This window comes from Pleurodeles waltl, chromosome 11 (assembly GCF_031143425.1).
Source record: "Pleurodeles waltl isolate 20211129_DDA chromosome 11, aPleWal1.hap1.20221129, whole genome shotgun sequence".
NCBI classification, from domain to species: Eukaryota; Metazoa; Chordata; class Amphibia; order Caudata; family Salamandridae; genus Pleurodeles; species Pleurodeles waltl.
Window position 1 is genome coordinate 699,380,380 of NC_090450.1, and position 22,267 is coordinate 699,402,646.

The window sequence follows — 22,267 nt, forward strand, 5'->3', positions numbered from 1 at the left end:
AGAACTTTTAGGACTAGAAGTTCAAGCACTACTGCAAAAGGATGCAATAGAGTTAGTACCAGTACAACAAAAAAACACAGGAGTTTACTCCCTGTACTTTCTAATTCCAAAAAAAGACGAAACATTAAGACCAATATTAGATCTCAGGACACTAAATACCTACATCATATCGGACCATTTTCACATGGTCACACTACAAGACATCATTCCACTGCTCAAACAGCAAGATTACATGACCACATTAGACCTAAAGGATGCGTACTTTCATATACCAATACACCCTTCTCACAGAAAGTACCTACGGTTCGTATTCAAAGGAATACATTACCAATTCAAGGTGTTGCCATTCGGAATAACAACTGCACCAAGAGTGTTCACAAAATGTCTAGCAGTAGTAGTAGCAGCACACATCAGAAGACAACAGATACATGTGTTCCCTTACCTAGACGATTGGCTAATCAAGACCAACACAGTAAAAAAATGCGCAAACGACACCACATTTGTCATACAAACCCTTCACAAACTGGGGTTTTCCATCAACTATACAAAATCACACCTAGAACCGTGTCAAACACAACAATATCTAGGAGCAACCATCAACACATCAAAAGGAATTGCCACTCCAAGTCCACAAAGAGTGCAGGCATTCCACAAGGTAATAAGTGCTATGTTTCCAAACCAAAAGATACAAGCAAAACATGTGCTAAAACTTCTAGGCATGATGTCATCATGCATAGCCATTGTCCCAAACGCAAGACTACACATGCGACCCTTACAACAGTGTCTAGCATCACAATGGTCACAGGCACAGGGTCAACTTCAAAATCTGGTGTTGGTAAACCGCCAAACATACCTCTCGCTTCTATGGTGGAACAGCAAAAATTTAAACAAAGGGCGGACATTTCAGGACCCAGTGCCTCAATACGTTATAACAACAGACGCTTCCATGACAGGGTGGGGAGCACACCTCAATCACCACAGCATTCAAGGACAATGGGATATACACGAAACAAAATTTCATATCAATTACCTAGAACTGTTAGCAGTATTTCTAGCGTTAAAAGCCTTCCAACCCATAATAACACACAAATACATTCTTGTCAAAACAGACAACATGACAACAATGTATTATTTAAACAAACAAGGAGGAACACACTCAACACAATTGTGCCTCCTAACACAAAGAATTTAGCAGTGGGCGATTCACAACAACATTCGCCTAATAGCACAATTTATTCCAGGAATACAAAACCAACTAGCAGACAACCTTTCGCGAGACCACCAACAAGTCCACGAATGGGAAATTCACCCCCAAGTTCTGAACAAGTACTTTCAAATTTGGGGAACACCCCAGATAGATTTGTTCGCAACAAAAGAAAACTCAAAATGCCAAAACTTCGCATCCAGGTACCCACACCGCGAATCACAAGGCAATGCTCTATGGATGAGTTGGTCAGGGATATTTGCGTACGCTTTTCCCCCTCTCCCTCTCCTTCCATATCTAGTAAACAAGTTGAGTCAAAACCAACTCAAACTCATACTGATAGCACCCACATGGGCAAGACAACCTTGGTATACAACTCTACTAGACCTTTCACTAGTACCGCATGTCAAACTACCCAACAGGCCAGATCTGTTAACACAACACAAACAACAGATCAGGCATCCAAACCCAGCATCATTGAATCTGGCAATTTGGCTCCTGAAGTCCTAGAATTCGGACACTTAGACCTCACACAAGAATGCATGGAGGTCATAAAACAAGCTAGAAAACCTTCCACTAGACACTGCTATGCATCTAAGTGGAAAAGATTTGTTTACTACTGCCATTCCAATCAAATACAACCATTACATGCCTCTACTAAAGACATAGTAGGATACTTACTACATTTGCAAAAAGCAAATCTCGCTTTTTCATCTATAAAAATACACCTCGCAGCAATATCTGCTTACCTACAAACTACTCATTCATCGTCTCTATTTAGAATACCAGTTATTAAAGCATTCATGGAAGGGCTAAAAAGAATTATACCACCAAGAACACCACCAGTTCCTTCATGGAATCTTAACATCGTCTTAACAAGACTCATGGGTCCACCTTTCGAACCCATGCATTCCTGTGAAATGCAATATCTAACCTGGAAGGTCGCATTTCTCATTGCAATCACATCCCTCAGAAGAGTAAGTGAAATACAGGCATTTACCATACAAGAACCATTTATTCAAATACACAACAATAAAATAGTTCTAAGAACAAATCCAAAATTTCTGCCAAAAGTAATCTCACCATTCCATTTAAATCAAACAATAGAATTGCCAGTGTTCTTCCCACAACCAAATTCTGTGGCTGAAAGGGCACTACATACATTAGACATCAAAAGAGCACTAATGTATTACATTGACAGAACAAAGCTAATCAGAAAAACAAAACAACTGTTCATAGCTTTTCAAAAACCACACATAGGAAATCCAATCTCTAAACAAGGCATTGCTAGATGGATAGTCAGATGCATTCAAACATGCTATCTTAAAGCCAAAAGAGAATTGCCTATTACACCAAAGGCACACTCAACCAGAAAGAAAGGTGCTACAATGGCCTTTCTAGGAAACATTCCTATGAGCGAAATATGTAAGGCTGCAACCTGGTCTACGCCTCACACGTTTACTAAACACTATTGTGTAGACGTACTAAATGCACAACAAGCTACAGTGGGCCAAGCTGTACTAAGAACATTATTCCAAACTACTTCAACTCCTACAGGCTAAACCACCGCTTTTAGGGGAGGTAACTGCTTTATAATCTATGCCACACATGTGTATCTGCAGCAACATATGCCATCGAACTGAAAATGTCACTTACCCAGTGTACATCTGTTCGTGGCATTAGTCGCTGCAGATTCACATGTACCCTCCCACCTCCCCGGGAAGCCTGTAGCCGTTTAGAAGTAGATCATAAATCTTAAACATCTGAACATTTGTAAATAATTATTAGAAACTCTTAACGTACATACATATTCACTCCATTGCATGGGCACTATTTATACCAAACAACTCCATCCTCACCCTCTGCGGGGAAAACAATCTAAGATGGAGTCGACGCCCATGCGCAATGGAGCCAAAGAGGGAGGAGTCCTTCGGTCCCGTGACCAAAAAGACTTCTTCGAAGAAAAACAACTTGTAATACTCCGAGCCCAACACCAGGCAGCGGACTGTGCCACACATGTGAATCTGCAGCGACTAATGCCACGAACAGATGTACACTGGGTAAGTGACATTTTCATTCAGTTACATGCCTTTGGATGAAAGTCAAGGGAGTTTAGTGAATGGGGGAAATAGGTGAGACTTCTTGGGATTGCAAGTAGTGGAATGGAGTAAGAGGACCTTAAACCTGAGGCAGCTGTGATTTACAGGGGAGAGGTTTGCAAGGATGAGGGGAGCTCTTGCTGTGAATAGAGAATGAAGAAACTCATTAAAAAGATCAATGACCCATAAGAATGGCATGTGTGGCAGGGCCAGAACTTCACCTTGCACCACTGATTCATAGTTGGTGCTCTTTGCAGCTTGTTGGGAGTCTCTTCCACCCACATATGATGGGCAGATTGCTTTAAACTCTTAGAAAAAGTTACTCATTTGATTTTTAATTTACTTTCTGAATGCAGATGGCATACTGTCAACACATCGGTGTGGAGTTTATGTTCATCAATGACATGGAGCAATGCCAGTGGATAAGGGAGAAATTTGAGAGGCCTGGAATTATGCAGTTCAGCACTGAGGAGAAGCGCACCCTTCTGGCCAGGCTGGTGCGTTCCACCAGGTAAGACTGCCCCCAGCATTGCTCCTTCAATGATTACTCAACAGATGGCAACAGTCACCGCTTCTGGTTTAGAGCATGCTTCTTCAGTCTTGGGTATAATATAGTTCATCCATTTTTTTTTTTTTTACTCTGCTCCTCATATTGTTACTTAATCCTTGAGAGAAAATGTATGCAGAATGAACACTTGCAGGATTTGCTTTTTGTTTCTGTCCAAATGCTCACACAACCATCGCTTACTATGGTATAAATCTAGAGCTAAGACTGTTTCTTTCATAGACTATGATTTTTGGATAATATTAAGGTGTTCAAAATCACAAACCTTTCTTCTTCTAAAATAGGTTGCTTCTGCGCAGGTTATTCCTGGATCCAAATAGTGGGAATATGCCATCATAGTTAAATGCCTATCCAAGTCTAATGCAGGTGTTTAGCCTAATGCTTAGTTTGATTTGATTATAGCAAACATATTGGGGAGTATTTTTCTTGGTTTTGTGGCACAATCACGGTTTTTGTGCTATATTCCCTGTATGTACGCTTGGTTGCTGGTGATGTTCCCGGCCGTATAAAGGTAGCACTTGTGTGCAGGCTTGGTGTACTATGGGTTTAGCGACTCTGGTTCATTAGGGCACAATGTAACACTCAGTAACTTCACTGTACAGCTAGTGCGCTTCCTTCTGGAAGTAAACTCACTTTAACAGTTGAGTGAAAAGTACATTTCAAATTGACATAATCCATGAAAACCCGCGTTCTGCACTCTGGAGTCTCGATCCTAGCCAGTGTGAGTCGGAGGTACATAACATTGCAGTCGCTGAGCCTTGACATAGAGCCTGAACCACTGTCTTCTTTGCTGACTCTGGCAAGAAGCACAATATTTTCCTTATCTTGTAGTTCGAAGCATTTTTCTGCCATTGCAGTGATTTGCCTTTCAAGACAGTTTCATCAACCCAAATTTCTTGACCGTTGGGTTGGAATCAGGCACTGGGCCAAGTTGCTGCGGGGTCACCATTCATTCAGCCAGATGTTTGAATGGTTGTCCAATGTCAGAACCTATGTCCTCCTAGCTTTACGCTTTAGGCAGTTCATGAGCATCCACTCAGCAATATCTGCGAGGCTGAGGCATGAGGACGAGGCCATATGGGAAGATTTCTGTGACAGCGAGATAAGCTGCGAGTCTTCTGCATAAGATAAGATTGTGAACCCATAGTATTCAATAACATCTACCAGCGGTCAAACATACATTAAACAAGGTAGGACTTACGGGGGACCCCTGTGGAACTCCTTGCTTCGATAGGAGCACTTAGACTGGTAAGGTTTCTGTAACACCCGAAAGGGGCACCCCTGTAAAAGAGGCAGCATATTGCAGTACTTTATAGCCCACCCATAGTCTCTCGATCAGGATATTGTGGGAGTGTGTCAAATGCAGCACTGAGATCCAACAGCACCAACACTGCAGAATCCCCCAGTGTCCAAAATCTGACACATTGACTGTCGCTAGTAAGGCTTACTCAAAGTTGGATGAGGGGCGAAATTCAAATTGGGTCCTTTGTAATAAGTCATGGCTCTCAACAGAGCTCAATAGCTGCTTATTGACAAACTTATTCATAATCTTGCAGTGCAACCAGACAAACGTTTTGTGACTTGGTAGGATCCAATAGTGTTTTTAGAAGTAGAACCACCACTGCATGCTTCCATCTCCCAGGCATCTGGCCACTGGCTCCCCAAATGCTGAACCACCTCCTTAACTCCTTCCAAAATGGATGGGGAGGGAGGTTTCAATAGAGAACCTGACCTAACCGAGGCATATAACGTGGTCAGCTCCTCGGGCTCAGTAGGCTTGAAATGTAGCAGCCTACAGCTGTTTTCCAAGCAATCAAACCAAACACTTATACAGGGAGAATCTCTAGCTACTACAGGAAAGGAGTCATACAGCCACCTATTCCAGGAAGAACTGTGCCAGAACATTGCATCCCTCCTCTGATGTTGTGATCAAGGCTGAGACACAAGATAAGGATAACAGTGGCTTCACCACTCTAAGTCTTGCGGGAGGAGATCTGGACAGCTTGGATTTATTTGAATAGAATTCGCAAAGAGCTGTCTTAATATGGCAATAAGGTCAAGCGCACAAAGCGCTCTGTCCTGGTGTAATCTCTCTGTGGGCTTTAAACCATGCCCATGTCACGCCCATCAGTTTGGTTGGTTCGTGGGCTTGCCTTTTAAAATTTGCTTGAGTTAATTAGTGAAAGGCATGCATACGTCATGCCTTTTCCGGTGTTTAGCCCGCCTCGAGCGCACTGGCCAACTACTGAAACCATACGAGGCTCCATGTTTTCCGTATGGTTTCTGGACTACTTTTTCTCTTTATTTCGTAGGCAGCACAATCTCTTGGCTGTAGTCGTACTCTTTGCATGGCATCGACCCCGTTACATGAATATTTGCACTTTTGACAGTTATATCGATAATTGCACTTTTGCTGATAAGTTTCACTGCAAGCAAACTTCTGTTTCCTTTTGTGTGTCTGCTTTGCGCTCATGGCGATCGTGGGCTTGCTTATATGAAACTGTTTTACTTTTCATTTTGCGTTTGTGGCAAGAAAATTCCGGTTAGGAGTTTACAACGCTAACAGCTTTAACTCGAGTAAACACGAGACCCATTGCATTGCAAATGCTTGTTTTTTATGCTGCTGTATATTCCCTTTTACAGGTAGAGCAGTAGGATCGGACTATCTGTGCCAAAGGCATTCAAGGCTTTTATACTTTTTTAAAACTAGCAGATCCTCATGAAACCGTTCTGCTGATCATTTTTGTTTGCTGATTCTCTAACAGAGCAATTTGATCTAATGCTCCATTGGTCTAATTGTACATTAGCTGTATCAATAGAGCTATCCAAAATTGGGCGGCTAGTAGCCAGAGCATCAAATTCCAAAGGGGTAGCTTTGGCCCACCATCTTGCCTGTGCTGCAGAGGTGGTTGCAGGACGTTTGGGTACTTTCTCATAAGGGACCAAAAAAAGGAATGGCGAAATGGTCAGATAAAGTGAGTGGAATGGGCTCCTTAATCACTATACCCGTCCTGTTTAAGAAAATAGGATTAAAAATGTGCCCCAGTATGTGTGTTTTTGTCACATCTTGACTGAGCTACACACCCTTGAGATCAGTGGTCACAGTTGTTGCTGCCAAACAGTGTCATTGAAATGCGTATTCAGACCTCCAACCACTATAAAATTTGAATAGTAAAGTACCAATGAGGACAAGACATTTGCTAACAATAAACAAAGTGAAAAGCAGGCCTGGTGGATGATAGATTAAGATACCTGAAACCGTATTGTTGTTAGTCCAAGCCAAAGTAAAGGAGGTTGCTTCACTTTTCTCAATGCTAAGCAGAGAGGGAGAATACTGTAGTGATTGCTTAAAAATGATCGCAATTTTCCTACACCCTCCTCCCTGACCTCTGAAAATGGCCACCTCAAGCAGGAAATGAGGCAGGTAAGTGCAGCTAACCTAGCCCTTTCTGCTCAGTCAGTAATATTGCGGTGGACTGAAGGGTATGTACCTATTACGGCGCAACTTAAAGCACCCTTCCCCCAACAAAATTCCCAAAAGGTAAATATGCAGCAGATAAAGTGAACTTAAAACAAGGGCCGTGTGTAAAGCTCCGGAATGCTGTTCCACGGCTCTTACTAAAATTGCCAAACCGTTTGTTGATCGGGACTGAGCTTAAGGAGCTCCATTGGCTTTTGGTGAAGCAGAGATCCTCGTTAAAAGGCCTTGTGTTATTGTTACAAAGCTTTTACTAACAAAGGGCCAAAATACCGTCAATCGTTTGTTAGGCCTTACATACCATCGAGGCACTTAAAATCAGCACTGGAAATGCTGGCAATGGTTCCCAGAGTCAAGAAAGTGTGAATAGGTGGGAGCTCTCTTGGTTACTTAGCGGTGAAATTGTGGAATGCTCGCCCCTAACTGTCAGGCCCAACCAGAAGGCTTGTTTAGGAAAAAAACTAAAAACTTGGTTTTTCAGCTCAGGATGTAGATGGGTGAAACAGCTGTACTTAAGCTTGTGGATAATCTGTCACAGTAGCTGGGCAGTGTCTTGCACCCAGAACCAAAGCGTAACCTGCACTTTCATGCGTAGAGATTGAGCTGCTGCAGCTTATATCCTTATATCTCCCTTCTGGAGTTGTTGCCGTAATCCTGGCAGCCAGGTGCCTTTCCATAACATCTGTGTAGCCCTAGTGGGAGAGATGGGTCTTTTCATCTCCCATATAGTGTCACCTTCACCCTCATGTCTACTGCAAGGGTTCCGAAGGGTCCTACAATTCAGGCAGCCTACAGAACCCAGAGCAAGGCTCAGTCTGTCCCACATGCAACTATACAACCTGTACTAGGGAACAGTCAGTGATGATCTAGTCAACATTCAAGGTGGACAGTTACAGTTTTTCGCTATGTTCCTGATACAAACGTCCATCACCCTCTGTCCGCTGTGTCCCCACCTCTGGGATGCACCCCTGTGAGCACATCTGACTCTGCAGGTTCCCATGTCAATAGTGTCCCCAACCATCTCTTAATATCTGGGGCCATGGATGCCTTCTATCATAGCAATTTGGCGTTTAAAAAGGATAACAGAGATCAATGAGCCTTTGTAAATGTCTCCCTTCACCTTGGGTCGGATTCTCAGGGTAACTGATTTGGGTGTAGGTGAAAATGCATGATCCAAAACCAAAGGCATGAGTTCTGTTGCGTCCTCCCAGGCCCGTAGCAGTACTGCACACTCCCAGACCATTTGGCATCAGGTGTCCTGCATCTGGCGCACTCTGAGGATGTCTCGGGGATCATAAGCTTGATGCAGGGTGAGATATGTTGTTGTACAAAGTTAAACTGTATGAACTGGAAGTGCGGGTTACGGGATTCCCCCTTTAATGTGTTGCAGTGCCTGGCTCCATTGTCGGTCAGTGGGTGTAGTAGGGCTGAGTTCCTTCTGTCCCTCCCCCCCTGAATCTTCCCCTGCGCAGTAGTTTAATGCATTGTGGAGGACAGTGATGGCCTGCCTTGTGCCTCCATAAGATAGTAGAGCATGTAGCATGATGCATTTTCTTGGCAGTTATTAACCTGTTTCTGCCAAAGCCTCTTTGTGACGCCTCAAACATAATTTAATTTGGTTCTTACTTTTCTAATGTGTACACCTTTCAAGCCAATGCTCAGTTGTCCTTTGCTCCTCTTGATCTTGAAAACATTTTTTTTTTTTTTTGTCGTGGTAATCTCAGTGCATCTTGCAAGTGAGCTTCAGGCCCTCTTTGTCCAGCTGCTTCATTTAACCTTTTTTCTGGAGAAACTGGCGTTATTATATTTGGCTAATTTCCTACTGAAGGTGGTGACATAGTTTCATGCCTGACAACCTTTTGCTTCTGTGAGCACCTTAGCTCCTCCATCTCATCCCTCAAAAGAGGAAGAGCGGTTTTATTGCTTAGACCCTATAGAGTGCTGAGCGTACCAAGGAGCATCAGCTGGATGATTTGGTCTTTGTGGGGGCTCTCTGAACCAAAGAAAGGCAAGGTGGTGCAGAGGTGGGACCAGATCATGGTGGAAAGTCATCTGTTTTAAGAACTGGTCCCGAAGATCTGAGGGCTCATTTTCCAGAGCCAAAGTTGCTGCCAATGCGTTAGCTTGCACAGTGCCTGCCCTGGACATCTGCTCGTCTGCTACATGGCATCAGTACACCTATGTTCGATGGCATCTGTCGCTGTAGATACACATGTTCTGCAATAGCTCGCCATCTGGTGTTGGGTCGGAGTGTTACAAGTTGTTTTTCTTCGAAGAAGTGTTTTCGAGTCACGGGACCGAGTGACTCCTCCTTCTGTGCTCATTGCGCATGGGCGTCGACTCCATCTTCGATTGTTTTCTTTCCGCCATCGGGTTCGGACGTGTTCCTGTCGCTCCGAGTTTCGGAACGGAAAGATAGCTGAAAACGGAAGATTTTCGACGGTATCGTTGCGATCCGGTTCGAGATAAACACACACAACGACGCATTGAACATCGAAGCGCTTCGGTGCCCTTCGGGGTAGATTTCGGCACACCGTCGGGGCCTAGTCGGCCCGACCGCGTGGAGAACAACGCCGATGGAACGGACCCCGTTTCGATTCTGCCCTGAATGCCACAACAAATATCCTTATACGGACCAACACTCGGTCTGTAACCTGTGCCTGTCACCCGAGCACAGCGAAGAATCCTGTGAGGCCTGTCGGGCGTTCCGGTCCCGAAAAACTCTGCGCGACCGTCGAGCGAGAAGACTGCAGATGGCGTCCACGCCAAAGGAGCATCGACAGTTCGAGACAGAAGAGGAACAGGAGGAATCCTTTTCCATCCAGGATTCAGACTCCGACGAACTCGACAATACAAAAACTGTGAGTAAGACGTCGATCAGAACTTAAAAAAGGCAAAAAGGCCCAGGGGACGCCACTGCCAACCGGCCATGGCTCAACCCAAATTACCGGTGACCAACAATCGGCACCGAAAAAGGCCCATTCCGTGTCGAGATCGTCAGACTCCGGTCGAGACACCGGCACGCAGCCTCCTCGGGACCGAGAGAGTGCTAAAGAGAAGCATCGACACCGAGAGTTCGGTGTCGACACGGATCAACGCCGAGACAGTGGCGCCGAAGACCATAGGGGCCAAGATTTTTCGGCACAAAAGAAGAGGAAGGTTACCTCGGAGCCGAAAAGACAAACAACAGGGTTTTTGGAGCCGAAAAAAGCACCAACAGACCCAGTTTCAGGCTCCTATACTGAAGAGCATTCTATGTCTTCACAAATGAAAAAACACAGATTCGAACAGGAACTGCAATCCACTGAAGTGGATCACACGCAAAAGCGTATCTTTATTCAGCAGGGGACAGGGAAGATCAGTACCCTTCCACCTGTCAAAAGAAAGAGAACACTTCAGTTTATAGCACTAGAGGCTCCTCAGCAACAAACCGCAAAGAAGGTAACACCTCCTCCCTCGCCTCCACCTGTAACTCCGGCTTCGCCAACTTACACCCCGTCTCATTCGCCAGCTCACACCGCCATGAGCCACGATGACCAAGATCAAGACGCGTGGGACTTGTACGATGCACCAGTGTCTGATAACAGCCCAGACACATACCCAACTAGGCCATCACCACCTGAGGACAGCACAGCCTATTCACAAGTGGTGGCTAGAGCAGCACAGTTCCATAATGTGGAACTACACTCTGAACAAGTAGAGGATGACTTTTTATTTAACACCCTCTCCTCCACCCACAGCTCCTACCAAAGCCTGCCTATGCTCCCAGGCATGCTACGCCAATCAAAGGAGATCTTCAAGGAACCAGTTAAAAGTAGGGCAGTAACGCCTAGAGTGGACAAAAAGTATAAGGCGCCTCCTACGGACCCTGTATTCATCACCTCTCAGCTGCCACCAGACTCTGTGGTGGTAGGGGCTGCCAGAAAACGGGCAAATTCACACACTTCTGGGGATGCACCTCCCCCAGATAAAGAAAGCAGAAAGTTCGATGCAGCCGGGAAGAGGGTCGCTGTCCAAGCAGCAAACCAGTGGCGCATCGCAAACTCACAAGCGCTGCTAGCGCGATACGACAGAGCCCACTGGGATGAGATGCAGCATCTCATTGAACATCTCCCAAAAGATCTACAAAAAAGAGCAAAACAGGTTGTTGAGGAGGGTCAAAACATTTCCAACAATCAAATACGCTCCTCTATGGATGCAGCAGACACAGCCGCAAGGACCATTAATACGTCGGTTACCATCCGTAGGCACGCATGGCTCAGAACGTCTGGATTCAAGCTGGAAATTCAGCAGGCAGTACTTAACATGCCAGTAAACGAAAAACTTCTGTTCGGTCCGGAGGTCGACACAGCCATAGAAAAGCTCAAAAAGGACACTGACACTGCCAAGGCCATGGGCGCGCACTACTCCCCGCAGAGCAGAGGATCTTATACCACCTTCCGCAAAACACCTTTTAGAGGAGGGTTTCGGGGTCAGGCCACACAAGCTAGTACCTCACAGTCCGCACCGTCCACCTACCAGGGACAGTACAGGGGAGGCTTTCGGGGCCAGTATAGAGGAGGGCAATTCCCTAGGAATAGAGGAAGATTTCAAAGCCCCAAAACCACTACCAACAAGCAGTGACTCACACGTCACTCACCCCCCCCACACAACACCAGTGGGGGGAAGGATAAGTCAATATTACGAAGCATGGGAGGAAATAACTACAGACACATGGGTCCTAGCAATTATCCAACATGGTTATTGCATAGAATTCCTGCAATTCCCTCCAGACATACCACCAAAATCAAAAAATTTATCAAAACACCATTCACAGCTTCTAGAGATAGAAGTTCAAGCACTACTGCAAAAAAATGCAATAGAATTAGTACCAAGCACACAAATAAACACAGGAGTTTATTCACTGTACTTTTTGATACCAAAAAAGGACAAAACACTGAGACCAATTCTAGACGTCAGAGTAGTAAACACATTCATCAAATCAGACCACTTTCACATGGTCACCCTACAAGAAGTGTTACCATTGCTCAAAAAACACAACTACATGACAACCCTAGACCTCAAAGACGCATATTTCCATATACCAATACATCAATCACACAGAAAATATCTAAGGTTTGTATTCAAAGGAATACATTACCAATTCAAAGTATTGCCTTTTGGTTTAACAACCGCTCCAAGAGTATTCACAAAATGCCTACCAGTAGTCGCTGCACACATCAGAAGGCAGCAAATACATGTATTCCCGTATCTAGACGACTGGCTAATCAAAACCACTTCGCTCACACAATGCTCAAACCACACAAATCAAGTCATACAAACCCTCTACAAACTAGGGTTCACCGTCAACTTTGCAAAATCCAACATTCAGCCAAGCAAAGTACAGCAATATCTATGAGCCATAATAGACACGACAAAGGGAGTAGCAACGCCAACTCCACAAAGAATTCACAATTTCAACAGAGTCATTCAACACATGTCTCCAAATCAGACAATACAAGCAAGAACAATACTACAGCTCCTAGGCATGATGTCCTCATGCATAGCCATTGTCCCAAACGCAAGACTGCACATGAGGCCCTTACAACAGTGCCTAGCCTCACAGTGGTCTCAAGCACAGGGTCACCTTCTAGATCTGGTGTTAATAGACCGCCAAACTTACCTCTCGCTTCTATGGTGGAACAGTATAAATTTAAACAAAGGGCGGCCTTTTCAAGACCCAGTGCCACAGTACGTAATAACAACAGATGCTTCCATGACAGGGTGGGGAGCACATCTCAATCAACACAACATAAGAGGACAATGGAACATACATCAAACAAAACTGCATATAAATCATCTAGAATTATTAGCAGTTTTTCAAGCACTAAAAGCTTTCCAACCAATCATAATCCACAAATACATCCTTGTCAAAACAGACAACATGACAACGATGTATTATCTAAACAAACAAGGAGGAACACATTCAACGCAGCTAAGCTTATTAGCTCAAAACATATGGAAGTGGGCAATCCACCATCAAATTCGTCTAATAGCACAGTTTATTCCAGGGATCCAGAATCAACTGGCAGACAATCTCTCTCGAGATCACCAGCAAGTCCACGAATGGGAAATCCACCCACAAATTCTAAACACCTACTTCACACTCTGGGGAACACCTCAAATAGACTTATTTGCAACAAAAGAGAACGCAAAATGCCAAAACTTCGCGTCCAGATAACCACACAAGCAATCCCAAGGCAATGCCCTATGAATGAACTGGTCAGGAATATTTGCTTACGCTTTTCCTCCTCTCCCTCTCCTTCCTTATCTAGTAAACAAATTGAGTCAAAACAAACTCAAACTCATTTTAATAGCACCAACGTGGGCAAGACAACCCTGGTACACAACACTGCTAGATCTCTCTGTAGTACCCCACATCAAACTGCCCAACAAACCAGATCTGTTAACGCAACACAACCAACAGATCAGACACCCAGATCCAGCATCGCTGAATCTAGCAATCTGGCTCCTGAAATCCTAGAATTCGGACACTTACAACTTAGTCAAGAGTGTATGGAAGTCATAAAGCAGGCCAGAAGGCCATCCACTAGACACTGCTACGCAAGTAAGTGGAAAAGATTTGTTTGTTACTGCCATCATAATCAGATACAACCACTACACGCAACTCCAAAACATATAGTAAATTACTTGCTCCATTTACAAAAAGCAAAGCTAGCCTTCTCTTCTATTAAAATACACCTTGCAGCAATATCTGCATACCTGCAGACTACCTATTCAACTTCCTTGTATAGGATACCAGTCATCAAAGCATTCATAGAAGGTCTTAAAAGAATTATACCACCAAGAACACCACCTGTTCCTTCATGGAACCTAAACGTGGTCCTAACAAGACTCATGGGCCCACCTTTCGAACCCATGCACTCTTGCGGAATACAATTCCTAACCTGGAAAGTTGCCTTTCTCATCGCCATTACATCTCTAAGAAGAGTAAGTGAAATTCAAGCGTTCACAACACAAGAACCTTTTATACAAATACATAGAAATAAGGTAGTCCTACGACCTAATCCTAAATTTTTACCAAAAGTTATTTCACCGTTCCATCTAAATCAAACGGTAGAACTACCAGTTTTTTTTTCCCACAGCCAGATTCTGTGGCTGAAAGAGCACTACATACATTAGATGTCAAAAGAGCATTAATGTACTACATTGACAGAACAAAGAACATCAGAAAGACTAAACAGCTATTTATTGCATTCCAAAAACCTCATGCAGGTAACCCAATATCAAAACAAGGTATAGCCAGATGGATAGTTAAATGCATCCAAATCTGCTACCTTAAAGCAAAAAGACAACTGCCCATTACTCCCAGGGCACATTCAACAAGGAAAAAAGGTGCTTCAATGGCCTTTTTAGGAAACATCCCAATGCATGAAATATGTAAGGCAGCCACATGGTCTAGGCCTCACACATTCACCAAACACTACTGTATAGATGTGCTATCCGCACAACAAGCTACAGTAGGTCAAGCTGTATTAAGAACTCTATTTCAGACAACTTCTACTCCTACAGGCTAAACCACCGCTTATGGGGAAATAACTGCTTACTAGTCTATGCAGAACATGTGTATCTACAGCGACAGATGCCATCGAACTGAAAATGTCACTTACCCAGTGTACATCTGTTCGTGGCATCAGTCGCTGTAGATTCGCATGTGCCCACCCGCCTCCCCGGGAGCCTGTAGCAGTTTGGAAGTTACCTTCAACTATTTGTATATGTATCATCTCAACCTTAAATAGGTACATACTTAGTCACTCCATTGCATGGGCACTATTACTACAATTCAACTCCTACCTCACCCTCTGCGGGGAAAAACAATCAAAGATGGAGTCGACGCCCATGCGCAATGAGCACAGAAGGAGGAGTCACTCGGTCCCGTGACTCGAAAACACTTCTTCGAAGAAAAACAACTTGTAACACTCCGACCCAACACCAGATGGCGAGCTATTGCAGAACATGTGAATCTCAGCGACTGATGCCACGAACAGATGTACACTGGGTAAGTGACATTTTCATTTCGTAACACTATTGACTCAGCATTAAGGTCTGTCGGCATGGGCATTCTGCAGGACTGAACAAGTAAGACTTCTTTGTTTGTGCCATTCCACAGACCCACCACCTTGGGAGGTACTCATTTGGTATCTATTGGATCTGCGGTTAGAAATATCCATTAGAAGAACAAGTTACTTACGTTCTGTAATGCTCTTTCTAGTCTATCAATCTAATGGCAGGTTCGTCACTGCCCACCCACCTCCCTATTCTGTGGAATGGTCTCCTTTTCCATCTAAGGAGCTTGCAATTCAGGAACTGCACGCTAGCTCTGCCAATCTGCTGATGGGCTCTGCGTCTGAAGGTGCGCGCAAGCTTCTAAAAGAACTGACGTCTGTGAGCAGGGGTGGGGCTTGTATACAGCTCTGCTTGCCACTTCTGCAGTAGAATGAAGTTGGCACAAAGACTCACAGCGCCCATTTTGGCACCTTGGAGCACTGTTTTTAGTTTCTTGATCTAGTCCGGCACCTGGTGATGTGGTGTTACCGAATGTAATTAACTTGTTAACCCTTTTGGGCATCTTTCGGCTGAATAGTAGGTATTATTGGTAAGTGCCCACAAGTCTGGCTATGCCAGTCCTAGCATGTTCTACAACATCATATACTTATGCGTTGCCCAGTTTCTGCCCTTCCTCCACACCTCATGCTTTACACTCCACTTTCTCACACAGCTATCTGCTTCTACTAAAACTCATTCAAGGGACACCTACGAATGTGCTGAAAATAGGAACCCTTCCTGACTTCATTAGAATTTTTAAGGCCTGAAATGCCCTGACAGTTTTTTAAATCCCAAGTTACTGGAAAGATGGTACAAAGCTTGATTGGCAGTATACAGCCAAGGTCTTCATTCTCAAGCTTGGTACACCTGCTTCTTGACACTCTCCAGCGAAGTACCAGGCATCTCGACCTGGCAACCAAATTAAACATTTGCCCAACTGTAAGACACTTCCTGGGTGCCAAGGAATAGACAGGCAGATTACTTCCATGGTTGTGGTGTGAGTTGCATGAGATGGAAGTGACCTGAATGCGGTAACTGTTTGTTTGGCCTTTGGGACAAACTAAGGATTGATATCTTTGCTACTGGGAGAAATGACAAATGCTCAGCCTTTGCTGCCAGCTTTCTGGAATCACTTTGGGGCAGCATGGAAAGCTGTTTTGTGTTGGTGGCACATTCCCTAACCAGGAAGAAGAATTCTGATATAGGTTACCTCATGGGTTCTTCTTCACTGGCTACTGCTATGACTGTTGGTTAAGAACCATGAATTTCGGGTGAGGTACATCTTGTTTCTGGAAATTCTCTTCATGTTGTAACTGACCGCCTCAAGAGTAGTGATGTGGGCAGCCTTCTCCATCAAAACCCAGCTACTTTTAATATCTCATCCTTACTTCTGCAGTCTTGGAGATCAGATATTTGGGGATGTCTTAATAGTAAATGGAGGTAATAATCAACTTTAAGGTTGGCTGTACCAAACTTTATTCTTCTTGAAGTAGATGAAGTTATTTGCCTATGCCTGATATGTACTCTGTTTCACCCAGTACTGTACCTGCTGGCTTGGCTGACTTGAACTAGCAGCTGTCGTCAATTAGAGTACATCTGACAGTTGTATTTACTTTCAGGAAGACACTCAACCTTTTTATCCTGTTAAGTAAGCCATTGATTAAAGACTTTCAAAGATCTGTGGATAGTTTTACCGGTCAAAACTGATGCTAGTCAGAAAACCGATGCCCAGGTGGGAACCTAATGTGGTGCTGATGTTTCATGTCAAACTCTTTAGTTGCTTTCAAATGCCTCTCTTGTTGACCACCTTCTGGGTGGTTGTCACTTAGGCCAGGATAGATGGGCAAATTCAGGTTTTGGAAAAATTAATCATGATTGCTCCAACAAGGTTTCTTTTCATACCCTAGGCACATGTTTAGGGTGGTGTTGTGATTTTCACCTCAATCAAACCCTATCCTAACCGGTGGGCTTGATGTTCACCAAGTTTAAAACTCTGAGTGAACCTGGAAATGCTGAAGGTCAGTGTTCATCTACTTAACTGATAATGCCAAGACACTCCTATCTGCTTATCCATTATTAACTTCCAGGCATCCTCATCCAGAATAACTGGCGGATAAGTCCTCCTTTGCCAGAAAGATGGTATCAATCCTGATTTACCTACTAAAAGGCAGGTATACAACTATCTGATTTAGAAACTCTCCCCTCAAAGAGCAGGTGGGCTGCAATTATTGGGTTCACGGCCTGAGTTCTAATTGACATTTGTAAGACAGTCTCCACAGATCATTGCACACTTGAAAACCATTACTGCTTGGATGCTGACTTACTGGAAAATTCTTCAGTGGGACAAGAGTTACTGAAGAACCTGTTTCGATGATGGCTTAACTTTTTGCCCACCTCCCTGGTACTTATTGCTTGGTACTCTATTAAGATAGAAGGTTTATCTACAGAAGATCTAATGCTAGAGAATTTGAAATTGCATACGTGCAAATGTGTTTCTTTAAATTATCTATAGTAGTTACAACTGACCAATTCTTTAACATCCCTCTCCTTTGGCCTCTTGATTGAGTTGTATGTTACAAAAGATTTGTGTAAAATATGAACATAGGAGGTTCTTTGGAGAATGTCACTGTGGGACAGAATTATGGGTATAGTAAGGATGACTGATTGTAGAAAATAGGCTCTTCCTATGTGTGAGTCCGAGGTTGACACTGAGGAATATAAAAAATAACATGCAAATCTGTGGAAGAGCCCAGAACTTTAGAATCCTCTTTTCTGTTCACTACCTTTCTTTTTTTCTTAGATAAGATCACATCAAGCACTCCCATCTTACCTAACCATTTGATTTTTATTTGATTTTTTTTAGCATTTCTCCAAAAGCCCCAGTTTAAACTTTAAAAAGTACTTTCTTTGATGCCAGAATAGTGTAACACTATTCGATTTACATAAAGGCAGTCATTAAATTATTTGGGATATTTTTACTTTTACTTCAAAAAACAAATATTGGAAAAAAAAAAAAAAATCAATACCAAAGGCTAGTGGAGTTAAATATATCTATAAGCTGTTCAGTGGCAAGTAATAACCAGTCACACAAAACGAACCTTACACAAGGGGGCATCAATTAATTTACTTGGTAAAATTTCTGTAAGCTAGTTGTAAACGCATTTCGAACATTCACAAATCCATACTGTAGGAAACTGGCCTTGTGTGTGATGGGTACCCAAGGTACTTACACCTTATACCAGGTCCAGGTATCCCCTCTCAGTGAATTGTAGGCAGTGTCTAGAACCCAGCCTCTCTACAAGTAGCTGTGGATGAGCAGTCGAGGCTTATCTAGGAGACATGCAAAGTACATGCAATACCACTGTAGTCGCCTAGCACTTACACAAAAGAAAACTCAGTTGTACAAAAATAAAGGTACTTTATTTATGGAAAACAATACCACAAATTACTAGAAGGGCAACCCTCCAATAGGAGGTAATACACTAAGTATATACACTAGTAATCAGGAATGGCAGAGAAAAGATTAGAAAACAGTGCAAATAGCAATAACCAATAGTGACCCTAGGGGGATCAGAAACCATATACTGAAAAAATGGAATGCAAACACAGGAGCCCAACCGAGGTAAGTAGAATGTGTGGAGGGGAGCTGGGAGTTCTAGAAAACCACACAGGTAAGTAACACAGTACCCCCAGCGATCAGTAAAGCAGGAGTAAATCACTGGAATTTCCCCAAACCACCCAAAATGAGGAAAAGACCCCCAGACATGACTGCAAGAAAACCAGCAGTGGATTCCTGAAGAAAGAGAACCTGTGGAGAGAGGGGACCAAGTCCATGAGTCACAGTGGCGTCCAGGACGAATAGGAGCTACTACCCACCCAGCTGTACTTGTAGGAGTTGGTCAACGGTGATGAAGAACAGGTCAGCACTGCAGCCCTGTAGCCAGAGAAGCGTTCCTGATGAATGCAGATGATGTTCCACGATAGAATGATGATTGCATACTGTTGCTGGTGCCCGAATTCCACGACAAACCTTGGCAAAGGCAAACTCGCGGTTAGTGGAAAAGTGGCGCTGCTGGGGACCAGCAAGGCCCAGGAGGACTCAACCCAGGAAGGGGAGTCACAGGGGACCCTCAGCGTTGCAGAGTCCACAGGAGAACCACACAGGAGGCTGTGCTTTGCAGGAAGGAGTGCTGGGGGCAGGAGCTACACGTCGCCTGAGGAGATGCAAACAAGCTGCAAGAGACGTGGTGTACGGGGGTACTGTTCTGCATGGGAAGGCAAAGGATTACCTCCACCAAAGATGGACAGCTGGCAGAGGAGACCAAGAGGACTACGCCTGACCACCACCTTTGATTCAGGTTCCAGATGAGGGGAAATCCACGCAGCTGGTCGTCGCTTGCTGTAGGTGCCTCCAGTTGCAGGGGAGTGACTCCTTCACTCCAAGGGAGATTGCTTCTTCTTGTGCAGGCTGAAGGGTTGCTGTCTTCTGAGGACGCACGGCTGTGGAAATGTGGCAAAGCTGGCAGAAGACGTGGAATCAAAGTTGCAGAAGAGTCGTCTTCGTTGCTTGCAGCATTGTGGGTTCCTGGAGGGTCCAGATGCAGTTACAGAGGCCAGAAGTCGAAGTGGAGGTTGTAGAGGAGTCCTGCTGGAATCTTGCAAGTCGAATCTGAGGACCCACCCAAGAGAGACCCTAAATTACCCTGAGAGGGGGATTGGTCCCCTAACCAGGTAAGCACCTATCAGGAGGTGGCTCTGACGTCACCTGCCTGGCCTGGCCTGGCTCCCAGAGTTCCCTTCTAACCTTGTAAACAAGATGGCAGGACCCAGGGACCCCCCGAAGGGGCTCGGGCACCACCCCTGGGGTGGTGATGGACATGGGAGTGGTCACACCCCTTTCCATTATCCAGTTTTGCACCAGAGCAGGGACTGGGGGTCCCTGGACTGGTGTGGACTGGTTTATGCGCGGAGGGCACCAAATGTGCCCTTCAAAGGAAACCAGTGCCTTGGTCTGTTTCCAAAGGGAGAGGGTGTTACCTCCCTCTCCCAAAGGAAATCCTTTGTTCTGCCTTTCTGTGCTTGAGCAGATCAAGCAGCAGGAGGGCAAAACCTGTCTGTGCGGTGGCAGCAGCTGGGCTGCCCGGAAAACCCTTTAAGACTGGTGGTAGCAATACTGGGGGAGCCCCCAGTGTGCATGGAATCATAATTCCAGTACTTGCAGCAGTATTGGGATATGATTCCGACATGTTTGATACCAATCATGCCTGTGTTCAGATTTACCATTATGTAGCTGGACATAGGTAGTGACATATGCCCAGTACACGTGTAAAATGGTGTCCCACACTCACAAATTCCAGGAAAATGCATCTGGAGTTTGTGGGGACACCTCTTCTAGTGCAGGGGTACCCTTACACACAGGTACCTGCACCCTAGCCTCTGGGCTGAGAGGGCCTACCATAGGAATGACTCATAGTGACCTAGTGCAGTGACCTGTATGCACCCGTTTCACGCAGGCTGCAATGGCAGGCCTGCAGAATCCTTTGCATGGGCTCCCTGTGGGTGGCAGAATAACTGCTGCAGCCCATAGGGAAACCCTGGAACCTCAATGCCCTTTGTACCTAGGTACCATATACTAAGGAATTGCAGGAGAGAGCAAAATTACTGGGGTCCTGGTTAGCAGGATCCCGGTAGACCGTCAAAAACACTGGCAGCAGGCAGAAAATGGGGGTAGCCATGCCAAGAAAGAGGGTACTTTCCTACAAATACCTGTTTACCATTTTTGGCCAGGTGTGACAAACATTTTTATAAACCTTTAGTAAGGCTATGTACTACAGCTGTGTGAAATTGGGGAGTTTTTTCTCACAAGGTGCATTTTATTTTTGCAGACACTCTTATTGCATATCGTTAAGAAAATGTTCTTCTTGTTGGTTTTGTAGACTTTCATGCCCCTGTGAGATTACTTTTAAAAGATTGCAACTGTCCATCCTGTTGAGTTGTGAGGAAAGCGGATTTAAAGTTAATTTACAAGAAAACGATTTTTAGCGTCCGCTAGCACGCTGCAAGGAAATATGTCTTACTGTATAAAAGCATAGTGCATTTTGCAGCCTTCAGAACCTAGTTCTCTAATGTATTATTTCTGAAATATAAGCTTTCTTGCCAGTAGTTCAGATTTGGTCTTGCAGGCATGCTTCATGTGAAATATTTCTCTGACAGGCTGTAGAAGAGATCATTTACAGACGTGTGTTCTGAGTGAACCTCCACATTTCTGATAGAGCACTCATGGAAGGCAGATTTCAAAGAGCGTAATGGAAGCTTAGCTGGAGTCGCTTGGGCGGAGCCACAATGCAAATCTCAGAGGAATTCTACTACGTACTGTCTGTAACAACAGTAATCGGGGTCTTTTATTTGTAATGCATAGTCATTTATCTGCCATTGAGGGAGACACATTGCATGCATTAATTTATGTATCCTGCTATTTAACAGTTAGGTTTTCACACAGTTATTTGATGGTATCACCTGGCCTGACCTCAGTTAACTTTAGCAGTCTTGTGGAGTTGTAGGTGATCATCAATCTTCATCAGGAATCAATTCATTCGTCAGTCCAAATTGGAAGTAAGTAGAAACAATGAGATAAATGGATTTCATACACACCTTGTTCAGCTTCCTCATGACATGACAGTACAACTATAGGGTTGATCTCAAGATAAGGTGCAGCAAGTCTCTGGAAGACAGAAAATCGAGGGGCATTGTTCTTGTCTGTCTGATGTTGTCCTTGTTGTGGTATTACAAGTGAACTGTCAGGACTGGCAACTAGT

At 44.4% G+C, this 22,267-nt stretch overlaps 1 protein-coding gene across 6 annotated transcripts in view; it reads left to right on the top strand.

The window, feature by feature from the left end:
- Positions 1-22,267, top strand: part of OGDH (oxoglutarate dehydrogenase) — an 833,675-nt gene that overhangs the window by 237,575 nt on the left and 573,833 nt on the right. For all 6 annotated transcript variants that reach the window (XM_069214267.1, XM_069214270.1, XM_069214268.1 and 3 more), the window contains one exon: positions 3,660-3,814. In XM_069214267.1, coding sequence (XP_069070368.1) covers positions 3,660-3,814 — 155 coding nt within the window. The remainder of the gene's footprint in view (positions 1-3,659; positions 3,815-22,267) is intronic.